This window comes from Antennarius striatus, chromosome 3, assembly GCF_040054535.1.
Source record: "Antennarius striatus isolate MH-2024 chromosome 3, ASM4005453v1, whole genome shotgun sequence".
NCBI classification, from domain to species: Eukaryota; Metazoa; Chordata; class Actinopteri; order Lophiiformes; family Antennariidae; genus Antennarius; species Antennarius striatus.
This window is the reverse complement of record NC_090778.1, coordinates 4,638,928-4,656,826: the sequence shown is the minus strand read 5'-3', so window position 1 is coordinate 4,656,826 and position 17,899 is coordinate 4,638,928. Positions and strand designations below refer to the sequence as shown.

Here is a 17,899-nt window from a genome sequence, read left to right as displayed (position 1 = left end):
TTTACAGACAAAGCCTTTTAATCATTGTCAGCTATATAACTCACTATCATGTTATTTCATTTTTTGGGACTATTTTTGCCTTTTATTTGACAGACGGCCAAGGTAGTTACAGGTAATGCAAGAAATGATCAAATTATGCAACTCACAGTGACCGTGAGAGGACTACAGCCTCGCTCCTACGTGATTATATCATATATATTCCACTTAACGCAGCTAGCATAGCAATGGACTTCTTTTTTCATGGCTTCAAATACAATAATGTGTGCAAATATAATTCATCCAATATTAATGTGGATTAATACGATCGATAAACCTTTACTTAACTCTACATTTTCTGAAAGCCGTCCATCTATGTTGCTTCTATGCAGATGAGACTGAGCTTCTCCCATTAGGCCTCCGTGAGTCATTTCTTTTTCGTATTTGTCACTGACTTGTTCTTGCGTGCTCTGGCATCAGGAGCAGGTTAGCAGCGGTCCTTTATTTTGGCTGAGCCGACAGCTCTGCAGTGGCGGCGGCGGCGGTCCGTTTGTGAGAGCAGCACCTTGACTGACGGGTGCTGCTGATTGAAATTGACATGGCGACGAGATGGGTGTCAGTGCTGTGACTGCTCATCTCGTCGGACAACCAGAGATGGCCGCAGCCACCGCCACGCTGCTACCACCGCTCTGAGATGGGTGTCACCATGATTAAATCTTCCCTCAGACAGTCCTGCGTTTGGTGTGCATCTGTGTGAGTACAATGCAATTTGTGTGTTTTAACGTTTTCGAGTTCGGTATGTCTACGTGGGTGTGTGCACGTGGGTGTACACGGGTCTCTCACCGTCCAGGCTGTATTGCAAAAGTGTTTACCTCTGTCCCTCTCCTCCACCCACTCATCAGTCACTCCACACCAACTCATCTCTGTCCTCCCGCCTCTCCGCTGAACCTACACTCAACACAAAACAAATGCCAGCAGTGACAGCTGCAGAAGAGCTGGGTGGCACTGCTAAAATGTGATCTTTTCTCTTTGAAGGGGAACTGGTTTCGCATTTACCTTTTTTAGTTTGCATATCAAGGAAACAAAAGTAGAACCTGCTCTCCTTTTAAATGTTTTGCAGGTTTCTCCTGGAAAGGTAACGTGGAAACGGAATCATAATGTAGATGACTGCGTCTCTGTGGTCAGTCTGATCCATCTTGGAATTTTCTTGAAATCATATTTAAAAAATTTGTCCTTTTGGATTTTGATCTTTTATTTGATGGCTCTTCAGACAATGATGATTAGACATGGAATAACTTTACTGGTTTTGAAACATCCATCTATTCATCCATCTTCACCCGCTCATTCGTAGTCGGGTTGCCGGGGGGCAGCAGCTTCAACAGGGTACCCCAAACTTCCCTGTCCCCTGCCACATCAACCAGCTCTGACTGGGGGATCCCAAGGTGTTTAATTGATTAATTCATGTGTGAGAAGCACAGCAATCATTTGAACAAGTTGAATGAGTACTTTAAAATAAAACCTTCCCTTCTTATCTTTAATTAAAATGTGTTTTACAACATTTTTATTTATTGTTTTTTTAAACCATATAGAAACACACCTGGTTCCAGCTTCTCAAAAGTCAGTTTAATATTTTACAGGTATACATTTTATCATCATGCTGGAAAACTGAGACCTTCCACACTTTTTACTAAATTATTAACCGATTAATGGAAAGAAGAAAAAAGTTTGAAAAGGATTTCTGCAGAAAACTAAGCTGAAAAAAAAAACTTTTTAAAAGGTTGAAAAACTATAATCAAATGGGACAAATGATACCAGTGTTCTTGGTAATAGTTGATCTGTGACTCTTATTTTAGATGAACATGTAGGACTGAACATGTGTCTGAAATCCAATGGATTCCTGTCTGAGCTCCTGTGATAAGCGGTGCTGCAGTGGCGGTGGACTTGCTGCTGTTTTGTTCTAATAAGCATGGAGCGGGATCGGGGTTGTTGTGACATCCTGTCAGCCTGTGGGCTGGACTGGTTCTCAGTGAGCAGCACAGTAGGATAGACTCCCTATGATTGTACACTGACCTTTGCATCATGGGGAAGATGACAGGTAATTTAGAGGCCTCAGGGACTGTGGAACCATACATTTGCTGTCCCCAAACCACCTACAACACCCACAAACATTCACCTTGAAATGGGGGGTAGTGCATCTATGAGCACACGTTAAACCACGACGAAATCGCGTACATGCACGACCAGACCGACACATTCACACACCTATTTGCATACGCGCACACACGCGCGCATGCAAAGCAAGATCAGCCTTGACACCCGCTCATTCGTCATCACACACACTCTAATCACCTGCAACCTAGTCGCAACCAAATCACAGGGGGTGGCAAACTGGTAAGGCAGAGGGAGGAAACAATGATTTAGAGTGATAATTGCATAATCACCAGTTGTGATAATTGTAATTGATGACTGCATAATTGCTAATTGCGCTCTTTATGGGAATCTCTTTCTGTTGTCTCCCTGTTTCTCTCTGTGTGTCACTCCACTCTGTTCCTGCTGCTTCATCCTACATTTGTTCTCCTTTTCCACATTTCTACTTCTCTCAACACATGCTATTTGGGTTTTTTTCGCTCACACACTTACACGCTCAGATGTACACACTAGTGGCTACTGTAACTATTCTCAAAAGCTTATCAGTAAGTATTTCCCAGCAGCCTCCTCCCAGAGGCTGTGTTCTGCCCACTCTGTTGCCATGTGAAGAGTTATGGTGGAGCGTGTTTCCTTTGTCTTTCTCTTGCTACTTTGCCCCAGGCTTTACTCCTGCTTGTAAAATCAACCTGTGGCCAAGCTCATTCCCTCGGCAGCCATATCCTTTATCACAAAACGGCTGAAAACAAAGAGTGCGCTGTGAGCTGAAGCCACGGCCAGAGCCATATCTTGCACCCAAAAGAAGAAAAAAGATTTGCTAGTTGTAGTCCTCTCAGGCTGTACCTGCACCTACTATAGCCCTATCTGCTGGAATCTAGTAAGACGCCTCTAGCTTTGGACATGAAAATGATGCTATGATCAGCACACATTATGCAAGATGCCTCAGAGTTCTATGGTGATAGCAGGGCTGGTTGGTGTGTTGGGGCATCTATACGCGTTACAGCGGGCACTAAACGTGAGAAGGCGTCTGGCAGGCGGGTGATGGATGTCTCTTCTAGCGTCTGTAGGCAGGTTAATGGTGTGATTGTGGAGGTAATCTCCGTGTTCTCTCGTTAAAGGATGATAGAGGGCCAGTGTGTCTCTAGATGAAGGGGAGCTCTCACTGTTATCTTCACCGAATCTCAGGGTTTTACATATGCATTGTGTAGAGAAAGCAAAACCATCCAATGGGATGTCTGTGGAAAGTTAAGGACTTCCTGTGTGTCCAGCTAACCTGGTTCTGTGGTTCAGGTGTAGGTCGGGATGGTGGTAGGTTTTTTTTCGGGCAATGTTGGAGATTCTCCAAAGAACAGAGGTGTATTTATTCACGGTAGACAATCATGAGTTTGCTGCTGTTCGTGTTAAAATGAAGCAAAGGGCAAAGCTGAAACAACACTAGCTGTTGATGAACTAATTATCCACAGATTAACCTGGAAACCAGAGTACTCTGTTTTCTCTGTTTGTGAGCTGAGATGTCATCACGAACATCACACCCTGGAAGGAAAGAGGTGGTGAGTGGAGGGGGCAGACGGAAGTCAGAATGTGGGGTATTAAATTGGTGTATGGGTGAATGAAGCAATAGCATTGTGTTACAGGGAGCCTTTTGAGAGCTGCAAACTATTGCATCTGTATTGATTGGACTCCAGCCTTTTCCATTTTCCATGAACTGCTCAGAGCTGCTCCAAGTGGGAGTGATGGCGGGGGATTTGCTTGATCTTTATGATATTTCTTTAAACATGATGCTGTCGTTATGCCCCCCTAGGGAAGACGCCAACCATTTCTAGTAAATCAAAGGCTCTCCGTCCCTCACTGTTTTCCGCACTTTATTTATGACCTCACTAAATGGCCCCAAATCACCACTACCATTGCCGCAACTGCCATGATTCTCTCAAGTGTTTCCAGCCTTTGGGAAATGAATGTGTTTCAAGTGTTAGTCATACTGCTGAATAGCAGTCTGGCTCAGCCATAATACCCATTTGTCCATGTGTTGTGGCATCCTTGGGTCCAGTTCGACAGTGTCGATAATCATCATTGACAGAAATGACATAGACAGTAGATTTTGAGAATCTGAATTCTGTCTGCTCTTAAAGTGGACGTCTCGTTTGGATGAGATTATCACATTTACTGTTACAGAGCAGTAGGCATTGAGAGGCCTCAGGCAGGCTGGAGGTTTAGAAGACGTAGGAACAGGGTAACCCACATACCTAATAGTGCAGGTGCCCTCTCCATGGGGCCAGGTGGTGACTAATTTGCTTTCTTTGTCCCTCCTAATGAATTGTTAATTGGTTTGCATCACCCACTGAGTGGAGGATAGCAGGTGCCGAGTGCTGCTGGTGATGAAGGCCACTGTCGCTGGTGAGGCTTCTTGAACAAGCGACATCAACATTTAACAGACCAAATGTTAAACTAGGGAGGACAGGGTTATAGTTTACGCCTCTTTTCTGTGGATGTTGGTACCTATGTAGGGGGTAGGGGTCTTTTGAACTGGTTCAACCAGGAACAAGCCAGAAGATACCAGACCTGCAGCAGTGTTTGCTTCACTTACTGGAGGGTTGCAGCTATTTCGACATTTGCTGTGGTTGCTATCGAATCATTATTAACTATTTAAGAATTTAAGTATTTTTCTGTTTGTGTAAACGCATCAATTTAATCCCTAAAATGCAATATGTTGTGTCTTAAGAGTTACACATATACCAGAATTATATCAGTCCATATTGAGCCTAATGGCGTCTTCTCCTTGCAGGTGGTTGCCCTGAACAAGCGCAGTAAGGAGGCCGAGTCTGCGTTCCTGGGAATCTACAAACAGCTTATCGAGGCCCCAGGTGAGTCTCCCACTAAGACCAGATACGTGCATCGTCATAAACAACATCTCCAGCGGCAGCTTTTAGAAACACTGCATTCACACACATTACTTCTGGAATTATCTTTCCCCGTTTAAAGATCACCCCCCTGAGATCAATTCCTCGTCAAATCTCTAAAGTTATCACAGTACCAGCGCTATAAGTATGCACACAGACGTGCATCATGTGTACATGAGAAACATACACAAACCCATTAATAATTTTCTTGCAAGGGATGAATATGGTGCAAACGCATATGAATGTAAGATACATTAAAACCAAGCCCTGTGGCTCTTATCTATTTTTCAAAGTCTGTGCTCTCGGAGTGGTTTCCAAAACTCTGCATGAGGCCACTTCAAAACCCAGCACTGGTCCTTGAGTGTAGCCTGGCTGCGGCGCGAACACATCCTCGAGGAGCTCTGCTGTTGATTGTGGAGGGCCAATTAAAATCCCAACTGAAGTCTTGTTTCGTGTGTGGAACGCAGGCCTGATGAGGCCAATGGGGGGAAAAAGGGAGACAGGGGCAAACACAGTAAGTTAAACAGGAAGAAATATATACTGTGGGTTTCTTCAGCTGTTATTTCAATGCAAAGACACGTGTTGTTCTACTCTGTGTTGTAGGAGACAGCGGCGAAACAGAACCCAATCTCGGTCTAGATCAGAGAAATACTTGCGGCAGGAATGGAGAATGCTGTTTACAGATTCAATGAATACAAGATAAAAGTCTGCGTCAGAGAAATAGTGACGGCAGCAACTGACTTTTAAAGGTCTCCATTTTTCCTTGAAGTCTGCTACTTGATAGTGTGCCACCACACACACACACACACACACACACACACACACACACACACACACACACATACAGACACGCACATTCCCACTCAGTTTCAATGGAATTATTTCCTTGATAAGAAATACCATACTTTGAAGTTGCATTCAGTTTGATTCTCTGACCTATACCTTTTACATCAAGGCCAGAATTCAAAATCAAGAACACCTTGTTGGATATTGTCATGAACCCCTCTCAGGTAAAGTAGAGTCCACAAAGGCGTATTTTGTGCAAGGAAAGAAGATTTAAAAACAAAGAAGTCGTGCAACGTTGATTTAAAAACAGCACACCAGTTTTTCTTAATAATTTTCCTCATCTGTCTCTTAACACGAAATGTATTTCTGCACCCGATTCTTTGAGTAGTTGACATTGAGTATGCAGCACTAGAGATGTCGAGCAATCTACCTTTGTTCAACTTCACCGTAACAGTGGGAATCTGCTTCATCGACAAAAGCTGGAGAGTTCCCAAATGGTCAAAAATAAACATTATTCTGCCCAAAAAATGCTGTTATATTACTTAAATAATGCATTACTTATTCAGTAGAAGGTGTAGCATTACAATCTTGACTCCAATAATTAGGATTGGTGTGTGTGTGTGTGTGTGTGTGTGTGTGTGTGTGTGTGTGTGTGTGTGTGTGTGTGTGTGTGTGTGTGTGTGTCTACAGGCGAAAGGAGGGATAAACCCCATATGGGAGGCCATACCAAACACACTCACTCACACCTACTGAGGCAACCGTGCTACCGACTGTGCCACTGTGTGTGTGTGTGTCTACATACACACTTGTCAGAAGTTTCAGTCAGTGGTTTTTCTTTTTTCTTTTTTTACTTTCTACTGAAGACATCAAAACTATGAAGCAAACAAAAAATTGTGAAAGAACTGAAATGTTTTATACTTGAGGTTCCTCAAAGCAGCCGCCCTTTTCTTTGACAGCTTTGCCAATCTTTGACCTTCTGTCACTGAGCTTCATGAGGTAACCTGAAACTGTTTCCACTCCACAGGTGAGCTTTGTAATGGTTCATTTGTGGATTTTGTGGTCTTTAATGGGCTGTGACTGTCAGTTTTGTCGTACAGAAGTCAGGTTAGTTACGCCATACTATGGCAAGAACCAATCAGCTGTCACATGTGTCAAACTCGAGGCCTGGGGGCCAAATGTGGCCCGCCAAATCATTTTATGCGGCCCACAAGAGCATAAAAGATCAGAGTGTCTAAAAATGAATAGGTCATAAATGTGATTTGACCAAAACTACATTTCCCACAATGCAGTAATTAAGCTCATTTTAACATTGATAAAAACGTTTTGAACAAAGTTAATGTCGTAACTTGTCTTAGATGTTATTTTTCTTTATTCACTTGATTCTTGATTGATGGAGTTATGTGGGACAAATTTATGTCAAAACAGAGAGATAAACAAACAGATTTATCGGTGTAACTGTAATTTTTTTATATTGAATACTTAATAAATTCTATTTTTACATTAAGTAGTTGCATTTATTTTACATTTCATTTAGTAACATTTAGTTATTTACATCTGGCCCTTTTGAGGACAGCCACTATGCTGATGTGGCCCTTTGTGAAAATTATTTGGACACCCCTGAGCTAAGTGAAGAGAAACAACTCTCCTGAGGAAAAGCAACATGCACAAGAAATTTATTCTGGCCAAAAATCTCAAGGAATGGACATAAGACCAATGGTGATCTACTACAATGAGTCCAAATTTGAAATCTTTGGTTTCACTCACCGTGTGTTTGTACGATACAGAAGAAGTGAAGGGATGGTCTCTACTGGGGGGACGATATAGCCCCAAAATAATATCACGATATTCCACAGAAGTTTGCTGATGATTTGAGATGATATTTTTGGTATGATAAAATTTAAACGATTTTCACTGACACAATAGTTGTTACCTTTATCAGCATAAAACACACATATAAAATATTGCATTGTCGGATAAGCTGTCTTAAAATAATATTTTCTTGCTGGGATGTCATATCTGGGGTCTAGCTTTTTAAAAAAGGTTTTTGAAGCCAGCTTTCTCCACCATTTGGATTGGTATCTTTTGCTTAACAAATGGTGACTGCTTCAGTAATATCTTTCCAGTGTTTTCTTTTGTTGTCACTAGTAATGCATCTAGTCAAACGGGCAATATCGGTTTGAACCAGCATGCTTTGTTTGTTGAAACATCTTTTGAGTTATTTCAGACCAAGAAAATGAGAAGGTGTGTCCAAAACCTCTAACTTGGTTTTGTGTGTGTTGTGTGTGTTTATAAAATTAACTGGATCAATCCACTAGTAAACAGTTGGTTGATAACAGGAATGATGATTAGATGAAAAGGATGTCCTTTAAAGACTTGGTCATGTTCACACAGGATGGGACAAGGTTTCTCTTTCAAGCTTTGTAAAACTGATGCAAATGATTATATTCTGCTTTTATTATGTCCTTCACGACTTGGTAGACCGCACTGGGGTCCATACCTCGACACCAGAGTCGACTGATTTAAGATGGAAACACAGTGAAGATGTTACTTAGCAACGTCACGTTCCTTCTTGTATTTGGAAACACAAAATGACACATTTTTTAAAATTCCTGCTTCCTGTTTCAAGGTATTTAATGCATTATCTTATCCCAACTTAGACATAAAAATACATACCTACTAAAATAAACCATCTATTTAAGTGACTACAACAAGTGGTGGGTGTATTTCAGTATTCTTTCTGGGGCTAGCCTCCTTGCAGCACTAAGTTAATATAGTAATAGACTCTTCTTTCAGACAGGTTCTGTCGAAATCCATGATTTTGACCAAAGTTATTTTATTTCATGCTCGTCTGTTGCATTGAATGTTTTCAATCGAATCCTCAAAATAAATATGAAAGATCCCTGTATTCATCCACAATGGGGGAAATTATTTTTCCACTGTTGTTAGTAATCATTTCACACAAGTATATTCAGTGGTACCTCTACTTACGAATGTCTCTACAAACGAAAGTTTCTACTTACGAAACGCCTCAACAGGAAAATATTGCCTCTAGTTATGAAAGAAATTTCGGGTTACAAAAGGTAAAAATACAGAGTGGGCTGCTACTGGCAGTTCCCACAGTTTCCTGAACGCAACAGTCTTAGACTGTAGCTGCTCTGCCATTAGCTATTACCTAGCATCTTCCTGGCATCCCATTGGCTAAGAGGGACCTCTGTGTGTAGCTTGATAGGTGTCTATGCAGTGTCCTCGTCATTTGGCCCTCGACCCGTGAGTTGTTCTGATAGTTTTACGTAAATATATTACCTTTTTGAGTATTGACTATGGACCCCAAGAAAGTGACGGAGAGAAGAGGAAAAGAAAAGACGAAGAAAAGTTTTTTTGTCCATACAAACAAAGCAAGAGATAATAGAAAAGCATGGAAAAGGGATTCGTTTGATTGGTCTCGCCAAAGATTATGGCCGTAATGCATCTGCAATCGACAGGTTATTAAAACAAAACAAAGTTTAAGGAGTTTAAGGCATCGCGTGGGTGGTTGGAGAAGTTCAGAAGGAGGACTGGAATTCACTCTGTTGTTCGGCGCGTCTCTACTTATGAAAATTTGTACTTACGAAATTTCTTCCAGAACCAATTAATTTCGTAAGTAGAGGTACCACTTTACATGGTACAAGCTTGAACACACACACACACACACACGCACAAGGGACCTGTAGAGCATGCAAATGGTGGGCTCCAATGAGCAGCTTATAAAGGGGACAGTGCCTTGCTCAAGGGCACCTCGGCAGTACTTGGGAGATGAACTGGCACCTCTGCAACTACCAGTTTACACTCGGAAATATTTTCCCGACGTGGGTCTTGAACCGGCCACCTTACTTTCCCCAGCCCAAGACTTAGTGGACTGAGCTGCTACCGCCCCTGATGAACAGAAAGACTAGTGTTAACAAGAGAGCTTTGAGTCTGGGCTTTGGTTAAATTACTTTTCTGCAGTCACTCTTATTCGGTTGGGGGCTAGGGGGTCAGTGGTCACCCAGATGTTAATTGTTTCCAAGGGGCTCCCAAACATTTTATTGTGGTTTTAAACTGTTTTTATTAATCAAACTGAAAAAAAACCCCAAACATCTCAAGCTTCATTCATTCATTCACTTTCTGCCACTGGATCTGCTGTAGCGGGTCACGGGGAGCTGGGGCCTATCTCAGCTGGCATAGGGCGTGAGGCGGGGGACACTCTGGGCACGACGCCAGTGACACACACACAAAGACATACAACCATGCACACACACACTCACTCCTACGGGCAATTTTGGACCAGCCAATCAACCTGAAGTGCATGCTTTTGGAGGTGGGAGGAAGCCGGAGAACCCGGAGAGAACCCACGCAGAACCGTGGAGAGCATGCAAACTTCGCACAGAGCGGGACTTGAACCCAGACCCGCATAGTTGTGAGGCAACATCGCTACCCACTGCGCCACTGTGCCGCCCCATCTCAAGTTTATAGATCTCATTTCTACAATATGTTCTGTGTTGTTGATGCAAAGCAGCAGAGCTCTTTTCTGTATCCTGATGTGCACAGGCACCGCCTCCTCAATCTCAAAAGTACCTCATGCGTGTCAAGACGGATGAAAACTATGATTGGTCACAGTCCAGCATGTAGTGTACCGTGTCAGTGCAAAGTCACAGCAAATATGTCTGATTCGATGATTGCCTCATCTTACACAGCAAATCTTTCAAAAGGCATGAATATTGTGTTTACTGTTCCTGACATTTGGTACCTTCGTTGCCAGACTCAACCCCCCAACTTCCATCCCCACCACCACCATCTAAACGGACAGCAGACCATTTCAGATTCTCCGTGTCGGGCCCTTGCTGTATCCTGCCATCTGTGAGGAGGGCCTTCAGTATCCCGTGCCTGTTTGTCACTGTACATCTTGCTGCTGGTGTCCAAGGTCACAACTCCCCCCTCTCCCGCCCACACCCTGCTAGAATGGATGACTCCAGGTACACCGGAGGACAGTCATTTGGCTGTGGCCCCACTTCATTTCTCTCTGCCCCTCAAACACAACAGTGAGCTTCCCCACCATTCCTCCAACAAAGGCTACAGCTCATGTATTTTTAATCTTTTGACAGATGCAATTATTCTTTACACGCCACGCTCGTTAATCTTAATGCAGTTATTACTATTCATTGCAGGACATTTTTTTCCCCACCTATTATTTCGTTTGAAAGTGCCTCTCTCTGCGTGAAGGTTTGTGTGCTTGTTTGTATGTCTGACGCTAAGGCCTTTGGTCCAGTCAGAGCAGGTCAACAGGCCAACTTAATGAATGCAAGAGACAAACAAGAACCAATGCAGTCACAGACTGCAACATCCCGCGACACCCCTGAATTGAAAATTTTACCCTGACCTACTTGCATTGATCAAAGCTAGTGCTTTGATTATCCCCTGACCTACTTGGATAGGCCAAAGATCAAAGCTAGTGCTTTTCATAGATCAAAGCACTAGCTTTGATCTACGGTCTCACTCAAACTGGCCTTCTCCCTTCTCCTTATCCGGTTCCTGAGTGTACAAAAGTTGAAATTTTACCTTGAACTAGTTTTCTCAAGGTCATCATTTCATTTTCATCCCCCTTTGCTGCCCATAAAATGTGCTTTTTGTTTCATCTTTCTATCGGCAATGGTTGCGAAGATATTTGGTGGACTAACTAACGGACTGACGGACAAATGGACGAACACGCAAACGCTGACAATCACAATACATCACCGCTTTGAAGCGGATATAAAAAGGAAATGAGTGGGAGGGGCACGAACAGCAGCAGCTCAATATACGACCTGTGGTATCTGGTATCGTTAACATCTGGGCACATATTTATCCACTTTGTCATGCCGGCTATTGAATATCATGTTGGTTCTACTTGTTAGATTCTAGCATGTGTTACTTTTTGTTACTGTGGTCTAGTGCTTCTTTTCAGAGGCGTCTGGAATGCAACAGTAAACTCAGAACAGAAATAACTTCTTGATAGGAGTGATTGAAGTGTTTTTTTCTCCCTCTCCTCTTCCCTTTTATGAGGCCCCTAAGCTGAGGTGTCAATCCACTGGAGTGTTTCATTAGCGTTCCATATTTTGATTTGCGGGTGACATTTTCCCATGCTGTGCACTGTGACTCCTACCCAGTCTGGGGCTTGAAAGAGGCCTGTTAACAGTGTTTCCCTAACAATGTTTATATCACCTCCGCACAGTTTTGATCAGTACAGATAAACACGTCCTGATCACTGAATGCTGAAAAACAGTGAAAGCTCCTGCCCAACTTCATCCGTTTTCCCAGAGATACTTCTAACTTCCTCCATGCCTTTCTTCCTCTCCTCCTCCTCGCCGTCTCATTCTCCACTTTTCTCCTGGAGTGTGTGTGTGTGTGTGTGTGTGTGTGTGTGTGTGTGTGTGTGTGTGTGTGTGTGTGTGTGTGTGTGTGTGTGTGTGTGTGTGAGGGGCGTTTGAACATTGGCGTTTGTTGCCACCTCTGTGAGAGTGGCGACGCCCTGTCGCCAGGGGCGTAGCCCTGAGACTGACGCTCCAGGTGTTTGCTCTTCCTTGCTTCCTCTCAGCACACACACACTCATCCCTCAGGATCCACCCGCTCCTTCTCTCCTTTAGAACACTGCTCCTTTTCATCTGAGTGGGAAGCTCATTGAGAGTATGTTGAGATTCTGATCTGAATACACTACTCTAAGTGTCTGTGTGTGCACGGCAGGCCTACGGCGTGTCTGAGATGTGTGTGTGTGTGTGTGTGTGTGCATGTGTGTGTCGTTTAGTGAAAATGTTATGGCAACAGTGCTTGCTAGTGGTCGTCATGGGTCCTGCAGTGCAGGAACCAGCAGCTTTTTGTCACATTAAGTGCCATGTCTTTCTGTTATATGAGCTGGTTTTAAGTGCCTTACATATTCACATCAGATGTTTCCCCGGGCTATGAGATTATCAGAACAGAATGTACTGACCTTAGTAATTCAGAGTCATTCAGATGCATAAAGAATAGTTGCCCCTCTTCAACCCCTTCATATACATTTGTAAGCATCAGTGAGAGAGGCCTGCGAGGCACTGCGAGCTGACTTTATTGTAATTTTGCAGCTGAGTACTTGCTGTCATGTTGAGAGGGGAAGAGTGCTGTGTACGATTGTGGTGGTCTGTCTTAAAAAGAAGGCATAAAGCTGATGGAAAATGAAAGCTCTCTGGGCGGGACAAGATTATGCACAAGTGATTAATAAGAGCAGTAATAAACAAAGGCCCAGGAGATGTTTGAGGTGCTTAATAATGCATTATGTTCATAAAGGAGCTGGGCCCCTCCAACTGATCCCTGTGGAGTAGCAGACCCCAGAGGGACCAGGAGAGAGTGTGCTATTAAAAGACAGCAGACGTGTGTGTTTGTGTGTGTGTGTGTGGGAATGTGTGCATGAATCTGAGAGGAGATAAGATGTAACCAAGGGATTCAAAAATATAAAAATGCCTGGTGCATTCGTCAAGGTTAATTATGATTTGTGTCAGTTTCTAATAAATAAAAATGTGATGTCAGTTTCAGTAGTTTTTAATACCACTCAGTGAAGTTTGGTTGGAACATCGCTTGTTCTTCTGTTTCACTATAGCGGCTCAGTTTAATTTGAAATCCCATCTTAACTGTGGTTCCGTTCTTTGTTTTGCAGCTTTAAAATATGTTGCCGTTGATGTCGTTCCTTCTCCATCCTTCACTCAGTCAAACAGAGACAGAGAATCGCAATGAAAAAGAAAAGGTTAAGAGGTGTCACTTTCAGCTTTGTCTTGTTCATTTTTATTTCAGTGGTTTTCTCAATCTGGCCACGTCGATGAAAAAAGAAAACTTTAGTTTGCTATTTGAATATGAAAAGCTGATTATGTTAAGTGCACGGCAAACAATAAGGTCATATTTTATGTATTTGTTGCAAAGACTTTGTTTTTTAGCAATCTTAATTAATCCTTGGCAGGAAAAGAAAAAAAGGCAGCAATTTGTCCTCCATACCTTATATCGCTTAACACTGTATCTAAAGGTGAAAATAAAGCCTGCGTGTTCTCTCAACCTAGTTTCTCCCTCTTTGTTACAGCAGTGTTACTGTTTGTTGCAGCAGCGGCGGAGCGTGTTTATGGACCTTGAAGTCCACTCAGAGGAAAGAGAAAAAGAAAAAAAACAACAAGACTGTTTTGAATGAAAAGAAAAAACCTTGGAGCACAGCCTTGTAAATTAATTTGTTCGTGTTGTATGATGGGAACACAGCTGGCCTCATTAACATGCGCACAACAAATAATTATAGCGCTTTTTTTTTTTTCTATCTTCAGCCAGCCAATGCCTGGCTAATGGGCTTGCTGGGTTAATTATGTCAGAGCGTAATTACACAGGGCCCAGGGAGACATAATGGTGCACCCTGCTGCGCCCACACCGCCTAATGATGGTCTATCGCTGACAAGGCCAAGACGGACCACCCTAACACACCTGCTTGTCTTGGCGCACGTCACCTTGGTCCACCCCCACCCACCTAGACACACGTTGAACCTGTGCGCCCGTCCTCCCTGGTGTCCCCTTCAGTCCACTGACAAGCTTTGGCTCCTGCACTAAAAGCTCAGATGCAACAATCGCCTCCCTCTTTTGAGATGTGCAATAGCACTGAAACAGCAACGCTGTGACCACGAGGAAGAAGCTACGGGGTGGCAGCTTCATTATGATTCAGACAAGGTGATGAAACTCAATATCAACTTAGAATGTGCAAAACTATTAAAAGTCATCCAACATTTGTTGGTTAATCTTAAGATTCGTCTCAACTTTCCTTGTATTTGTACCACTAACTCTAAGAATCTGCACACATTGAAGACTAGTGAGAAGTTAAAAGTGTGGCTGTCAGTCTGGAATCACCTGCAGTGCAGTGTTTTATTCACTAAACATTTCCATCACTTTTCCTTTATTCGGGGGTTCTTATGCAGTACATTTCATGACCTTCATCAATCCCTATGGATCACCATGGATACTGTTATGTAAAACATCACTGCCATCATCTTTTTAGATACGGTTTTTACAAAATAGACTGAGTAGAGGCACAAATGTAAAAGGAAATATAACCAAATAAATAAAAAGTATGATATAGAGGACTGATAAATGATTCAATAAAAAGCTGCAGAGCCCTTCTTCAATGCCAATTTCTTCATGCCAACTAATTTCAAAGTCAGGCTGGTTTATCTTTGCAACATTCCCATGTTCTGTTTCTAATACTGGTAATATGCTCGGGGAGGTCAGACGGACCAAGTAGTGTGTTGTATTCTAATCTATACTGTGTAAGTACTACACAAACACCTTCTCCGTTACTGAATGGGATTCCTTCAGAGTTGTATTCACCAGACACGATGATGCATTCTGTTTCCTGTGATTTATTAGTTTGAATGAGCTACTATAGAACAATCAGTAATCAAAGCTGACATCCAGTCATCTAACATTAAGACGGATGCATTAAAAAAAACCCAACCACTGCTAGGGTGATGTCATACACCTGATGTACATAATACCTCATCAGCGATGTCATAATTCTTGATTTAAAGCAATGTGAGTGGTTATCAGTTTAATTTGACTTTCTCTTCAGTCCCAGTTTTGATTTGATTAATAGATATACTTTATTTATCCCAAACTTGGTGAATTGTCCTTCAGGACTGCTCCTAAGAAAGCTTCCAGTTCTTCTTATTAGCTGCATCAATTAGCAGCTCTATTTTTGTAAGGTATATAAGCAGACTTTCTGGACTCTCCTTCTGTAAGCGTAGATCCTGGGCCCTTAGAAAGTATCCCACTGATTTACTTTGATGGGGGTTAATTTTGTATACAGACTTAACTTATATCCCTTCACTTGAAATTTGGCTTTACTCTACTCCCCTACGTGATTGATAATCCCGGGTTGTCCATGTGTGAGAGATCCCTTACTCTATAATCTCTGTCCTTTTGATCATTAAAAGTTGAAAGGATATATGTTGAGAGACTGATGAAGTGATTTCTGTGACAGTGGGTCGATGGAATAGCTCTGCTTTAAGTCATCGTGTTTGTCTTAGAAGCTCTGTGCTCTTAATAGTGATGTCCCTCGTGACTGATGCAATATCTCCGCAGTTTGGTGTAACAATGAATGCAGACAACGTTTGACTGTAAACGGTCCTGGGAAAAATAGCTCAATCAATTAAATGGCCCAAAATGTTTTGTCTGATGAAAATGCAGATATACGGAGCTGCAATTTATGGCCAGGATTTCAACAAATTGCACATTGCAGCTGCCCTCTGAACATTTGTTATGTGGTCTGCTGGCTCCCGAGTTAGCGTTCTCTCTGTGACATCTGGCAAAGTTTAAACGTCTGTGACTACAACTTCTTATGAAAAGTCACTTCAGTCAGTGCCCATACTGAACTGAAAAAGGGATCCAATTGGGTTCCTCACAAAAGTCTTAAGATGAGGGGATGAAAGCTGCGGGAGAAAAGTTTGTGCAGCAAAGCAGTGATTTTACTCCTTTTTTGGAGTTTTGAAGGGCTGTGTGTGTGCGTGTGCGTGTGTGTGTGTGTGTGCGTGTGTGTGTGTGTGTGTGTGCGTGCGTGTGGCTCCACATCTCGCCTCCCTCCTTGTCAAGGAGCTCCCCTGAGCTTCCCTCTCTGTGCTTTGGCACTAGAAGTCACCTCCTTTGGTGTTCGGCAGGCAGGTACACAACAGGAGCAGCTCTCTCTCTCTGAGCTGTTGAACTTTTCGGGAGGGGAAGAAAGGGAAGGCGAAGATTAAAAACAGCCCTGTGATGTGGAGTACCGAGCTGCCTCCTGAGAATTCCTGGCATAATAATTTAAATGATCAAATGATACAGAGGAGACTTGTTAGCTGAGAAACAGCCTCCTAGTTGGCCCCATGGGCCCGGTGCTGCCACGCATGCATTGCAAAACAGCTCCTCTGTTGTGCTAAAGAATCCCGCTTTTTTGTGTTTTTTTTTTTCTTTCTGTTTTTTTTAAACCTCTTTTTCAGTAAGAGACTTTTTCTACACTTTGCCTAGGTGTATACATGGGATTTAAGACTCCGTCACATATTCATAGCACTCTTTTTGTCCTTTTTCCAGTTCACTGAGACGTGAGAAGACTCATTAGATTAGCTTTCTATACATGTGAAGAGACATAACGCCACTTGTGTCATTAGGTCCAGCCACTTTCAAAGGTATCCGGGTGAGGAGAGTCTAGAAGAGGCCCTCTTTTGATGGAGGTCTCAGTGGAATAGGTTTCCTCTGTTGAAACTGCGATAGAGATAACTGTAATTTGCTTTACAGGCAGAACACAGTAAAACGGCTATTTTGCTCTTTTTTTTTTTTTTTTTTTGAAAAGTTGGACTGCATGTATATCACATGAATCTTAGAAGCCAATACATACATTCCTTTGCATCTGTTTTCACAGACCCTGCTCCGGTGCTGGAGGCCTCGCATACCCTGGAGGGGAGGCTGCAGCAGCTTCGGAGTTTGGCCCCAGACAACGAGGCCCTGGTACGAGAGATCAGCGGGCACTGGAAGAAACACCTGGAGTGCCTTGAAAAGACAGGTTAGAATTATGCATGCCATGAGGGGGGGGGGGGGGGCATCTCACTTGAAGGCAGAGTATTTAATGCGGTACATACGGGTCTTGTAGTGCGAGAGTGTCTCAAAAAGGTTTTGAAAACCTGGCAAAAGTCCGTTCATCACTGGCATGAAGTCACCTGGATGTGACTATTTCAAGTAGAGTGTTTTTTTTTCTTTGCTGTTCATATCGGGTTGCTCAGTTTGGAGAATTTATGACTGTTCCTTCCACACAGAGCTGGGGGAGGACGGCCCTGCAGGCAAAGAGGCCTCAGAGTCCAGCTCTCCAGCCCCCCCAATGACACCCAACAGCACACCAGCTCCGGGGGCCCCTGCCTCTCCGCAGCAGAAATACCAAGACCGAGCTAAGGGCCGGGGGTGAGACCAGCGGATTTCTGTCAGACTGTATAACTTAAAGCAACCAAACCTACATTGTACACTTAAATTTCCATTTACCAAAACAGTTTGTTTAAGTCTTTAAGGAATGACTGATAATATACAGTACATTA

At 43.0% G+C, this 17,899-nt stretch overlaps 1 protein-coding gene across 1 annotated transcript in view; it reads left to right on the top strand.

The window, feature by feature from the left end:
* Positions 1-17,899, top strand: part of cux2b (cut-like homeobox 2b) — an 84,731-nt gene that overhangs the window by 51,684 nt on the left and 15,148 nt on the right. Inside the window, exons 4-6 of the mRNA XM_068310155.1 lie at positions 4,904-4,982; positions 17,236-17,376; positions 17,627-17,768. Coding sequence (XP_068166256.1) covers positions 4,904-4,982; positions 17,236-17,376; positions 17,627-17,768 — 362 coding nt within the window. The remainder of the gene's footprint in view (positions 1-4,903; positions 4,983-17,235; positions 17,377-17,626; positions 17,769-17,899) is intronic.